The sequence below is a fragment of the Anas platyrhynchos genome, chromosome 3 (genome assembly GCF_047663525.1).
Source record: "Anas platyrhynchos isolate ZD024472 breed Pekin duck chromosome 3, IASCAAS_PekinDuck_T2T, whole genome shotgun sequence".
NCBI classification, from domain to species: Eukaryota; Metazoa; Chordata; class Aves; order Anseriformes; family Anatidae; genus Anas; species Anas platyrhynchos.
In genome coordinates, this window is record NC_092589.1 from 65,638,432 (window position 1) to 65,652,292 (window position 13,861).

General features: G+C 42.0%; 1 protein-coding gene across 11 annotated transcripts in view; it reads right to left on the reverse strand.

The window, feature by feature from the left end:
• NCOA7 (nuclear receptor coactivator 7) overlaps positions 1 to 13,861 on the reverse strand; it is an 88,844-nt gene that overhangs the window by 3,886 nt on the left and 71,097 nt on the right. For 10 of the 11 annotated variants that reach the window (XM_038177749.2, XM_038177750.2, XM_027454589.3 and 7 more), the window contains 4 exons: positions 5,627 to 5,774; positions 1,270 to 1,395; positions 667 to 819; positions 42 to 137 (listed from right to left, as the gene is read on the reverse strand). In XM_038177749.2, the coding sequence (XP_038033677.1) occupies positions 42 to 137; positions 667 to 819; positions 1,270 to 1,395; positions 5,627 to 5,774 (523 nt within the window). Of the gene's footprint in view, positions 1 to 41; positions 138 to 666; positions 820 to 1,269; positions 1,396 to 4,098; positions 5,547 to 5,626; positions 5,775 to 13,861 lie in introns of those variants that run through there. The other variant, XM_005009601.6, reaches the window with a different exon arrangement.

The window sequence follows — 13,861 nt, forward strand, 5'->3', positions numbered from 1 at the left end:
AGAATCCAACAAAATAATTTGAGAAATTGAACACCACTTACCTTGAAAGTTGGACTGAATGTGTAGAGGAATGTTTCACCAGTGCCATAGTAGTGGTCACTAAACCTGAAGGGATGTGTAGCATATGCTCCAAAAATCTGTCAGAATAAAAGGATTAAACTGTTTCTGAGAACTGCGAAATTCAAGAAAAAAATTCAAAATACTTTCTGATATTTCATTCTGAGCTGGTGTTTCATGTTGAAAGAACCAACTACTGCAATACACCAACTGAGCAAGTAGTCCTGGAAATCTTCTGTATCCTTCAATTTAAAAGACACATTGCAAGAGGAACAGTGACTCTAGGAGCTAGTGAAGTACTAGACCTCCACAGAGGTGTTATTTGTGAGAGCTTGTTAACTGAGTTACTTAGGGAAGATACTTCCATGGGCACTGTTAAAAGGAACACCTGTAGTTACGAAACTACAGAGTTTTATTTATATTAGTGCTGATTCCTGCCTGGAAGTTTAGTATAAGCAGTAGAAAATATAAATAGAATAAAAGAAAACACCAAGGCCTTCTTGCAGTATGACCTTACTTAGTAACACAGCATGGTTAGCACCTCATCATGTTTTGTTTTAAACAATGTTGCCCTTTCAGTCCAATCCCTGCACCACAAGCACTCCTTACCTGGTTATCCATGTCCTTGATGACAAGGAGAACTGGACTGTCAAGAGATGCTGATTTACGGTACAGAGTCTTCAGGCTAGTTCCATGCTCCAGTGTGCTATATGCAAGCCGCCAGGGATATCCCTGCACTCTTGCAGGCAAGCGCTGGGCAAGCTGGGCAGTGAACAGGGAGAAATGGTTACGTATTTAACAGGTTAGGTCATGGGTAGTGTCTTACAGATAATTCCCTCTCTGCTGTGGCTTCTGAACCAAAAAAATTGCTGCCGAGGTAGCAGCTGATGCCATCAGGTTAACACCTCCACGACATGCACGTGGCCTTGTACTCCAAGCTCAGCTGACTGCACTCATATCACTTGTGAAAGAGTTTTCAAAACTGGTGCCCCCTCTCCAAGCACTCAAAAAGCTACCAGCCCTCAGTATCACAACTCAAACTCCACATAAGTCTTTTTAGGTGAGCCAGTGCTGCAGCAAGCAGGACCTTGCACAAATCTTCCAAACTCTTAAAAAGCATCGATACTACCTCCAGAAAGTAGAATGACCCACACACTGCACGGACAGCACCAGACCTAGTAAGGAAACCTGCTTTTTTTTTTCCAGCCGTACCTGCTCTATGTGCATATTCTCCAGGAGTGCACTGTGATGCTTTAAGACAGGTAAAGTATCATCTTCTTCTTCTTCATAGTAGCTGCAAACACTCTTGCGCCGTTTTGCTTCTTCTACAGTAATGATCTAAGGCGAAAGAACAGGTGTCCAGAATGAAAAACAGCTCTTATTCTGTCAGTCCTCCACTGAAGCAAATTAATTAATTAATACTCATTTTCTGTCACACTGCGTGAAGCAAGACCACTGTATAGCATGGTTACATCCAGCACAGGCAACCTTAGTAAGGAAATTCTCAAATGGCAGGGTACAGGACAGCATGGCTAGCATGGTCAGAATGTCCTCGCACCCCAGGGACCGCCCACTGCTGTAGGGTCCTTTGGGATTAATAAACACGGAGGTGAGCAGGTGGCAGCACGTGGTCGGTCTCAGCCGTACTTGGTCCTGAGTCAGGAGGCCAAAGCACACTGACTTCCAAGGCACAATGCACACATCTTCTCCTTCTGGGAATCTACATGAGGACACAAGCTTCTTTGTTTTCTCTCACGCAGCTACTTGAAAATATGGATTATTTTCTCAGGTGTTAATGCATGAGAATATGAAAAAGTTTAAAATTTCACTTCCCTTTTTTCCACTTTTTTTTTCTCTTTTGTATATGCAAGCTCAAGCAGAAGCAATATCGCAAAGAACTACAAACATAAATCAACTTTAACAGATATTTTGCGGTTATATCACGTCAGAAATGTACTAAGTAATGAGCATCTAGTTTTTGCAAGTTTTTTAAAATACTCATTTTTGGAATAGTCAAGGCTTTTATAACATTCTTTGTTGAAAATAAACAACTCTTAGAAAACTATTTACTCATTTTCTTAACAATTTATGTGGAGAACACATGATAATACTTTAAAAGGTGCGTCAATATTTACGCTTCTCAGTCAGGTGTGAATCCGAATACTTGTGAGACAGAAGCACAGGCTTCTCTCCCACAGCTAGAGGTAGACCACATGCCACCTTTCCCTATAAAGCTGAAAACAAAACGAGAAGGCAAGCCCATACACCTAACCCCTGTCTGTAGCAGTATGCAGCAGCCTACAATGTGCTGAGAGACGGGGACACGCTCTGAGCCACGTGCAGCCTGGGCAGGCCACAGGTGCCAAAATGAGTCCTGAGGCAGGAGGGAAAGCTGCTGGTCCCCCAGCGCGCCTCACAGGGCTCCAGGCGAGGTGAGACAAGGCACGCTGCACACAGCCATGGGGTTTTGGCTGGGCTTAGGGCCCGGTGCCACCATGGCAAACAGGAAGCAGCAGCAAGGGCTGAGATGGGGCTGATGAGGAAGAAAAGGGGAAGGAAGGAGTCTCAGCTACAAAACAACCGGGAACCCTTAAATCACCCTCCTTCAGCGAGCTTATTACCACAGCAGTTATCTCGGAATAGCAACCTCAAAATGTGGCTGCGGAGCACTCAGCGGGGCTTCCCCACACCTTCCTACTAACCCCATTTTTAAACATCTTTTGCTGCACCCGAGGATTGAGCTTGCACAGCCCCCCCCAACGCCTCCACTACCACTGCTGGAACTTGCAGGAGCTGCCAACTGCCAAAAACACCCTGAGGCCCTATGCACGCCTGCCCCATGGCAGGGGGAAGGAAATGTACCCGACAAACCCTGGGTGCAGGGTTAGCCACACCACAAAACACAGACAGGGCTTTCCTGTAGGAGCAGGACTCGCTGTGGGGAGGACAAAGCCCTGGTCCTGCCAGCCACGCAGAGCAGCTCCACTGGGACGGGAGCGACACCTCCGCTGCGCTCGCTCCATCCAGCCTGCATTCATCCACCGGTGCCTCCCCTGAGCAGGGACAGCGGTGCCCCAACATCTACATCAGGGGTTCAGAAAAGAGGACAAAACCCAGCCTGCACGATTAAAGTTACATGCCCCAGTGAAGGCAGGCAGCACTGGAATTGCTGCCCGGGGTGCTGGAAGAGCCGTGCAGCTGCACCCTGACCTCCAGCACAGGCTCAGCCAGTCCTGGGCCCTTCAGAGACAAAAGGAAACCCTCTGTTAGAGCATTTCTCACATGGACAATTTCACCAAGGCTTGCACTGTAAAATTAGGCCAACTTCAAACAAACAAGCAAAGAAACAAACAAACCACCATAAAATGACCCCCCCCTCCTCAAACTGTTAAAGGAACATGGGTCTTTCTGCTTTTACCCCTGTTCTTTCTCCACCTCCCGAATGTTTTATCTTCTCTCCAAATCTCCCAGGCCATTAATATTTTTAAATTGAATATATATATTTTTTTCATTTTAAATCAGAAGTGCCTAAACTCCTCTTACAAAGACTGTTCTCTAGGCTTCCCGGTGGCTAGGGGGTGGAGCATCACAGTAAATCAACAGCAACAGGTACCTGGGGGAAAACGTAACCAACCTTATGGATACTGGCAACCACAGAACTACTCATTTGTAAACTGAAAACCAGCTCCAAATACACACAAAGCTCCCTCTTCCCTGCAGATGCCTGTTTAGTCTCTAAATGCAGCTCTTTTCACTGTACTGAAGCACACATTTGAAGCAACTTCACACTAAAGAATTCCAAAAAGAGTGAGATGCAAAATCAGGTATTTACAGACCACACAAAAGCAAATGAAAAGAATCAACAACTACAGAAACTGGATTGACAGCATCTTTTAAAGATTTTATGGGAAGGAGAAAGCAAGCTACCTTAGGCAGAAACAGTCTGTGTAAAGTCCATCTGAAAACAGCGTATGTGTTTTACTAGGATAGAAGTGCTGGAGCAGATCCATGCTGTTTAAATAGGGACATAGTTCAACATACCTTCACTGAGGGTTCCTCCTGGTCAGGTCTAGCACAGTAAAGAATTTGAATATTCAATAACATTTGTTGCCTTTTCATCATCTACCAGTTTATTTTGAGTATCTACTGTACTTCTGTGCTCCAGCAGCAAGAGCTCCTGCCCACGAGTATGACAGACAGCAACTGCCCATGACACGCTTTGATAAGATTGCTTATATGCTTCTCTACAATTACACTTTCTGTTTCCCCACGAGGGAGAGTGAAAGTATCACAGTAATCATGCCCAAATTTGGGCTTTCACCAGGGATTTCCTGGCAGTCCTACGTTAAATTTGTGAAGCCTGAATATATTGCAAACAAAAGAGACACACCTTAAAACGATTCCCAGCCAATTCTTTCCCCACTACATATTTAAATAAAACAATAAGGGACAGGCTCCCGGTGCAGCTGGATCCCTCCCACATTTGTTCTTTGGATCATTGGTCCTCCTCCTTCATTTTGAATTTAAGGGCATACAAATAGCAACTGATGAGTGAAATCAAATGTAATGTATGACTGCACTCAGCTCTGAACAAAGCAAGGACTGAAGACTTTTTTTTTTTCCTCCATCCTGCAGTTCACAAAGCACCATCAAGAAACCACAAAACTGTAAAAATAAAAGCTATTTAGGATCAGAGGTGCTGCTGCTACATTTCAAATGACAAGCTCCATTCCTGAGTTCTGTTTTTTAGCATACTTTGGAAATAGAAACGCTTAAAAAGCAGGGCAGTAAAATTTTTTGAACCAGATCAAGACTAGTAATCAGATAACTTTAAAAATCACCATTAAGCTACTTCCCATTTAGGAAATTATATTTATATATATATTTAATTTATCACATAACTGCAGCACAGAAAGTGCTTCAGGGTTCATAAATATCATTAGAAAAACACACACAAGCTTATTTTCTCTAGAAACTAGATTTTATATGCATGACAGACAGGTAGCAAACACATGCACACCAAGTTATTAAAACAGACAGCAAAAGCTCCCAGAAGAAAAAGCCAAAAAGTCTGAGTATAAAACCTATCCCTCTTACAGCTAACACGTAAACTTCTGTGTGCACCTAAGAAGCAAGGGTCTGGTATAACAACATCACACACCAATCCATTTCAACTAGCACAAAGTTGCTGGTGTTCACACATATATGTATGCTTTTTGGACAATTTATTAGTAGCATATAAATACTGTATGAATTTAGCAACACCAACAACATATGCCTGTTTAGCTTTGCAAATGGCTAACATAACATAACCAAAATATTTACATAACTTGTACTAGTTGCAAGCCAGAAAACTGTTAGCTGTTTGCCTGCCATTTCTGGGGAGAAAAAGGAGTACTGAAGGAAGATGAGTACATTTGTGAGACAGCTGCCTGGAGAAGGCTTCTATCAGAAGCAACAAACATTATAAAGAAACATCATAAAATCATTAAGAGAGCAAGTGCTAAGATTTGTAACAGGATGCACACTTGATGCAAACACGCTTCACGAAGTGGCAGAAAGCACTCACCTCCCAGCTTTTAGTAGTGGGCTCACTGAAGAAGTTGTCTATCATATCAAGCTCTTCCTTTTCTACCACAACAAAACCTTGCTCTTTGGCATCCTTCCCATATATTTCTGGTGACCACTGAACAAAAAACGTGTACAGGTGATCCACCCTGTAAACAGAAAAGGAGAAAACATCCATTTTTCAGTGATCCATAAACAATGTATTGTCATGTAGTACTGAGATGTTGCCGAAGGACAAAAGGGGTGAGCCAGACACACAGGATACCCACACACTTCCACCCTAGCAAACCACACAGAGCAATAGCTCCTTCTACCTAACAGCCTGAAGCACTTGAAGGTTTCTCTGCTTTCTCTCCCTACAATATATTTTTCTTTCTTTTGCTATGCACACAACCAAAGCAGCATGGAAAGACTAACTAGCTAAGACTAAGCAATTCCCCTACAACTCATATTAAGAAGCCCACTGGTTCAGTGTTAGATCATGCTCACAAAAGTTAAATCGAGAAAAAAAATCACTTTAATAGTTTGACCTCCCACATAAAACGAGTCATAAAGTATCATCAATGAAGCCTACACCACATTTCTAGCTGCCCTCTAAAACTTACAGAGGCTAACCACACCACAATTCTTCATTCTGCTATCGTAAGGAAAACAAACCACTACTGACAGCTTGCTTAACGACATAAGGCCAGCAGCGAATGCATTTTCATAAATGTAGTCAGGTCTCAGCTGCTTTCTTTAAAGAGATGTTCTCTGACAAAATCCACAACGAATGGTGAACACATTATAAAGTAATTTAACATCATTTCATGTTACTTGGATTTATAGTATATGCACAAACTTAGTATGAGTAATCTTAAAACACCATTCCAAAACTGTTGGATTCTGTTCACAAATATAATTTCAGGTATTTTTACAATTAAGTCTATGGGTTTTGTTCTACACTCCTAGCAGTAAGGGCTGAGTCTGACGTCAGTTCTAACTGCAGAAGTGATAGTCCTAAAATTGTTGCCAGATCAGGATGGCTACATTAATTCCTAGTAAAAGTGATATCTGGGGACTTAACTCACTTTGGCCTTGGGAGATTTTATGCCCATTTCCACTACCCTCAAAGAATAAAAGATTGACTTTGCTGCCTCATGTCCTCCTAACCACAAAAAAAAAAAAAAAAAAAAAAAAAAAAGGAACAAATCAGCATTGCCATCAGCTTTTTCTCTTCTCCTTTGCACATTCACCAACGCTTCTGTGGTGCCTGGCTACTAGATGTCCCAGCTGAATTTAAATTTTTGTTATCAAATAAGAACTGTACCTGTGAAACATTTGTAAGACACCCAAGCACACATAGCTGCAGTATGTGAACACCCGGTACTAGCTCCTCAGGCATCAAGAGCCTCTCTTCACCAAGAAGGAGCAACATGCTTAGCGCTGGGATACAAAGCCAAAATTTAATCTGCTGTTCATAACTCTGCACAACTCCCAGCTATGAGAGTGCTCAAGGCAGCAATGCACAAGCAATCAGCCTTCTGGATCACTCCAGCCAGTAACTGCCTGGAAGAGGCTGAAGGAGGGTCTCGCTCCGCACTGTCCGGGGTTCCCCCGCTTTGTAAGAAGCCGTGTGGCTGCTTGCAGACTCGCATAGATCTAACATTAGTGAAAAGTGGAACATTTCTGAAAGCTGTATCATCTAATTTTAGTTAAGATCTTTTCCTCTCATCGCAGTTTTCCCACGTCCATAGCTGACACAGCATGCCCCATTCCTCTTTGTCATCCTGCTCTTCCTGAAGCTTCTGCAGAGCAAGCAATCTTCTCACTAATTTGAGTTTTAACTGAAAAAGGCATTAACTTGAGTACTGTGTATTCCATGTGTGGTAATCCTACTCTGCAAAGTTAGTTACTTAATTCCTACAAACACTAACACAACAGCAATAAAACTAATGGCTGCTGCTGCCTTGCTAAGACCGTTTGGAAAGCATCCTCATGCAGGTGGTTGTAGGAGAGCAGCATTCATTCTCCCATCCCAGAATCGCATAACAAATTTAGGCAGTAAGGCACCTCTGGAGAGCATCTAGTTCAATTTCTGCTCAGAGCAGAACTAACTTCCAAGATAGAGCAGCTTGCTCAATTTTGTCCACCTGCATTTTTGAAAATTTCTGACAGAGTTTACACAGCCTCTCTCTGCAACCTGCTCCATGCATAACCAATACCATGTTGTTTTTTGCTTCCTTTTACATCTAATCAGAATTTCCCCCGATGCAGGCAGCATCCGCAAAAGGTCTAGCTCATTTTTATTTTATGTTTAAATTTTAAAGCAGGTACCCAAAAGAAGAGGGGCACAGCCACTTTTCCCAAGCTGCTTACTGTGCTCTGCCTTACGTGAGCCAGCCTTCATTAATGCAAAGAGCCATGATGACTTATGTTGAGGTTGCTCTCAACTTCCCCAGCTCCTTTTCTAGAGAGATGCTCCCAGGCCATCTGTCCCCAGACACTGCAGGGGCTGCCCCACTCCAGGTGTGTAGCTTTGCATTTGCCTTCTCTGAATTTCCTGACTTCTGATGTGGAGTCACCACATTCTGCCTCTTCGTTGAGGTGCCTCTGACTGGCAGCCCTGCTCTCCAGCGTATGAACACATCCCAGATTTAGTATCATCCCCCCAAATGACAAGGATGTGCTCTATCCCATTGTCCACACCCTAGATGAAGACATTGAACAGCATCAATCCCAAAGGAAAACCACTTGCACCTGGCTGCCACTTTGATTACCTATTGACTTTCAGAGCCCCACAGTCCAGTTTTTCATCCACCTTGTTGCCCACCTGTCCAGACATTTTTTTTTTATTTTTTTTTTTTCAAATTTGGCTATGAGAATACTCTAGATTACTAATTTCACTAACACCACCCTTTGCTCTTTCCCTGTTTTCAGAGCTCTCCATTTCATGAAAACAGCTGTCTGTTTAGGAAAGCACAATTTGCCCTTGGTAAATCTACGACAGCCATCCCTTGCCCTCCCTGTGCCTGGGAACAGCTTCCACAAGGACTTGCTCCATAATCTTCCCAGTGGCTGAGGTGAGACAACTGGCCCGTGTTCCCACAGGTTCTTGATTTTTCAGAAGATGGTTGCAGCATTTATCTTCCTACTTATTAAGGCCCTCTCCCAATTATCATTACCTTTCAGAGTAAGACAGAAAGCAGCCCTGCAATAACGTCAGCCATCTGCCTCAGTACACTCAGAAGATTTCCTGTCAGGGCCCATGGACCTGTGCGTGCTCAGTTTCTCTAAGTAGTCTGTAACTCAGTTTTCCTCTACCATGGGCAGATGGTAAATAAATCCAGACTCTCCAGATTTAAGAAGCAGCAACACAAAATGAGAAACAGGTCATTGGAGAAGGGAGGCCGTTCTGAAATGGGATGCAGAGCATCCCTTCCGTGTTAATAAAACTCTGACATTATGTTAGGCTGGTATTTCCAAGCTACCAAATGGCTAAAAAAAAATAAAATAAATAAAATAGCCACTGCTTGAGAAACTCTTACAGCCAACCTGAGAGCTGCAAAGAAATGTATCATAGATTTCAGTAGCTGTTCTGGTGATCACATGTGTATGAGCGTGTCACGTACTAACAAGAAAAACCAATAGAACAAAGTGCTTGGAAAGGCCCAAGATCAGAAACCTGAAGTTAATCACTCCAGAAAGAAATTATTCAAAAGTGTAAGATGATAATGAGAAACATTCAAATAAATACCTAGGAGATGCAAATCAAAAATGAAAGATGGGATAGTGTTTAAAGAAAGAGGAAAAAAGGGGGGGGGAACACACTTGCTGCAGACAGTTGAGTATCAACGTAAAGGTGCTTACAAATATCCCCATAGTAATGTACACACAGAGGGAACAAAACAAACACGAAGCAAGTTTATGGTGAAGGTTATAAATTCAGTAGAAAACTCATTCTGGAGAGTAAAGAACATAACTTAAAAACCATGACAGCAAAGTCAGAGTTATTATTTTTACGCACTTTGTGAGCAACCTGAATCCTAAAAATTGTATTTGCCATGCTCAATGCTCATTAATAAAAGAGCACATTACCAACAGTCATCTGCAAGAGACAAATTTCTCAATAAATGTTTTGATTTTATATTTGAGCAACCACCGCATGAAATTTCTCAATAATGGTGATGATGAAATACTTCATGTTCCTTTAGTAGCTACAAACTATATTAAAGAGTAAAGAGAAGATATTGCCTTTTTTTTTAAAAACAAACAAACAAACAAACAACAAAAAAAAAACCTATCCCTATGCGTGTAGTCTATGTTTAAAAGTTTTAAGAGAGCTGGGAATCAAGTCTAGGTAGGTGATGCTGATTTTTGATAAAACTTAAAATACTGGGGCAGCTCTAAAAGTTTGGGAGAAAACTAGCATTAGGTAAACACTGTGCAAGAACAACAGTAACTAAAGAGATAACTATTGCAATCATAACGTGCTAATTATCACAGAATAGCTGAGATATCCCTTGATTAAACAGAACAGGAATCTCAAAACTAATTCAAGAACTAATTGTTTAAATGAGATCCTTGTTTTGCTGACAGATTTGACATGTAGCAATACCATGTGCTTAGGCTTCCATACAATATCTGATCTGACATCACATGATGATTTAATCCACAGAAGTAGCACAACGCGGAAAATAGTGACTTCAAGTAAATCACAAGTGCTGCTGACAAAGATTTCCAGCAGGGGCTTGTGTGGTCTTAACACACATCCAATTTTCTTCATCCTCAGATGAACATCTGGGATCATTAGTGCCTAAAGTGTTTTTAAAAATCTCCAGGTGTGGAGACTGACAGCCTCTGTTACAGGAAGGGCTTTTCCACACCCCTACCAGAACTTCGTAACACTCAGCAAACTCATTCTCTGCTTTGTTTCTCTCCTGTGCTGATCAGGCGATGCCACAGAGCACCAGAGCCAGCAGCATAACATGCCTGAGCCATGGGGAGCTCCCAGGGAGGGACCCTTAATGTGATCTACTCCAGTGCTTCAGTAGCCTCACTAGTAGAAGGACCAAAATACATAATAAAAATCAAGATCTGCATTTTTATTAATTTAATTTTATATTATTTTCATGTAACAGGTAACTCAGAAATGGCACTGTAGCCATTCTAAATAAATCAAGAAGACTTCTATACAGAGACATTTCACATCAGAACAGATTGTTTTCCCTACTGCTGGAATTGCAGTCCAAAACAAAACAAAATTCAATTTGTTTCTTATCAAAAGAAAGCGTAAACAGCTCAATATTCTTCAATCAGAAAAATATTCTCCCTGAAAAAAAATTCTGGCAGAAACAATACAAATATTGCTGATAAATCAGTGTAAGACAAAAGCTTGGTGGAGTATTTATGCCACTGCACTGTTCAGTAAACTGGGCACAATCAGGTACAGATGTCAACGCAGCCAAGCATAGGAGGATGTATTTAATAACCAAAAGCAGAGGGCTTGGTGGATGGGTGCTTTGTCTTTGGCAGAATGACCCTAAAGATCTGGGATAACAGTTCTGAATTTTGGAGCCGGAGCTCTGCATTAACACACTGATGGCAATACTTGGTGCAATCCTTGAACATACAAACAAAGCACTGGTGGTTGGGTTTCTGACACTTGGGTGAGAACTGCTGGAGTACTCTGCCCACGGTACTCAACTGCAGGTGTTGTGGCCTAGATAAAGAGCCACAAAACCAAGAGCAAAAAGAGTCACTTAGTTTACAGGAGCAATACCCTGGTGATAGCCCACATTAAGAGGAACTGAATCCTGGTAATAGCTACAACCACATCCAGGAACCAGAGGCCAGAAGAAATAGGTACGCAGAGCGCTGAAAAAGAACTTCTTTAAATGGCAAAGGCAATTTTCAATAAAACATATTAATCAACTTTTCAAGCTACTGTTGATTCCTGAGAGGGAACTGTAAATGATTTTTCTTCTAAAAGCTGTGCTTCAGTTCAGGACTTTCAAAGTGACATCACCACCATAATATGACAACATCTGACTTCTCTGGGGTAGAGGCAAAGAAGTTTCCCAAAAATGAATGATTTCTTGTTAACCATGGGTGAGAAGGGTTGTGTATCCTGATGACACATGTACAAGGGCTCCAAGTCCACTCACAGCTCCTGGCCTCAAAACACAGAATAGCTGAGGTTGGAAGGGACCCCTGGAGGCCATCTGTTAAACTCCTGATAAATAAGAAATCAAAGTACTACTTCGTAGTAGACTATAAGATATCAAAGAGTACTCATACAAGGATAATTCAAAAGGAGTCTAAGTCTAAGCTTTATGTTACCTATTCCTCTCCATTAACAAGGGCACAGAAGAGTTACTTCACCATCAGGATCTTTTTAATCATCATCTCTTTATGCAAATCTCTGCGTAAATGGACGGAGAGCATCACACAAGTATTGACTGTAGGTAGTTACGCTGTAAGTTCTTCAAGATCTCAATTCCAACCCTATTAAATCCAATGTTTTATGCACAAGATATGAAGAAGAGTCACAACAAAGCAAAATCATGCTCTACCAAAAGAAATAGAAATATTAAAAACAAACAAAAACCTCATCTGACTCCCCAAAACCAAACCAAAAATCAGTGGGGAGGAGGCCAAGACTGAAAAACAAAACGAAGCAAGGCTCAAACCCTGCTATTTTTCCTCTGAGAATCCTGCCTGCTCTCACAAAAAGTAACCTCCAAGAAAGCGGATGCCCTCCCAGCAGCATAATTTTAATGCGATGCATTTTAAAGCAACACAATATATATATATTCATTAACCAAATCTGTCCGCTAAATTTCTATTATAGACAACCAACAAATTTACTTCTTGACCGAGGAACTTGTCAATGCAAAGTGAGGAAATTATTTGCTAGGATGCACGTTTGTAAAGAAAAATTATTCATTAGTATCTCTGTCCCAGCACAAGACATCCTCCTCTGCAACAGCCTGAGGAAGTCTGCGAGTGACAGAATTACTCACCTACTGCCACTCAAAATCCACAAAGTTAGAAAAAATCTACATCCCATTTCAATATCCTTAAGCATAAAACCACAGAGCACACAGACTCACCCTCTGATACTGTAAGCTACACCCATTGCAAGGCTTCTCAGCAAAAGACTCGATCTTTTCATTACTGTCCAAAACCTTGAGTGCCTCTCTGCTCAGATAGTTACCCTGATGAGAAGCTGCCTGAGACTGTGAGATCCTTCTATAGGACAACAGAGATGTCCATCTCCCCCATTACGTGCTAAAACAAATGCTTCTGGGATTAAGCAAAGCTACACCGGAGTCGCTGATTAACTCAGCTGCACTGCTCGGGGTCAGCAGTGATGCCGGGCCACCCGCAGCACCCTGTGAAGTCACGTATAAGCAGCAGATCACAGGGCTCAGGGTGAAAATGGAGTCATTTTGGCAATCGGTTACCTAAGCTGTTTCAACACCAAACAGTAATAAGCCACAGAAAAATACAGTTAAATGACCTTATAGAGGCCTTCCAGTGCCTGAAGGGGGCCTACAGGGAAGCTGGGGAGGGACTCTTTGTCAGGGAGTGTGGTGGCAGAACAAGGAGCAATGGACTAAAACCAAAAGAGGGGAGATTTAGATTACACATATGGAAGAAATTCTTTACTCTGAGAGTGGTGAGGCCCTGGCACAGGTTGCCCAGAGAAGCTGTGGATGCCCCATCCCTGGAGGTGTTCAAGGCCAGGCTGGATGGGGCTTTGGGCAACCTGGTCTGCTGGGAGGTGTCCCTGCCCATGGCAGGGGGGGTGGTGGAATTAGGTGGTCTTTGAGGTCCCTACCAACCCAAACCATTCTGTGATTCTGTGATTTAACTTACACAGTGATTATAGACATGCATGCTAATTTCTTCACAATCTCACTTTTTTTTTTATTGTTAGGAAACATGAAGATGCTGTACAAGCTACAGAGACAGAAAGTGTTTTATTTATGCTGCTTTACAGCCAATGGGACAAGAGAGGTATTTCTGAAATTTTCAAACATAACTTACTAAATTTAAAAATATTTTGAAAGCAGAGTATATTTATTTTGATATGTGGCATCAAAAATACATCGCAGAACCATCCCAAATAGCATATTGTCCATGACCCTCTCAAGATGCAAAACCGGTAATCACATACTTTGTAATACCGGTAACAAATAATTTCCATCAGTGAGCAGGAAACTACACCGTTTGCTTTCACACATGTCTG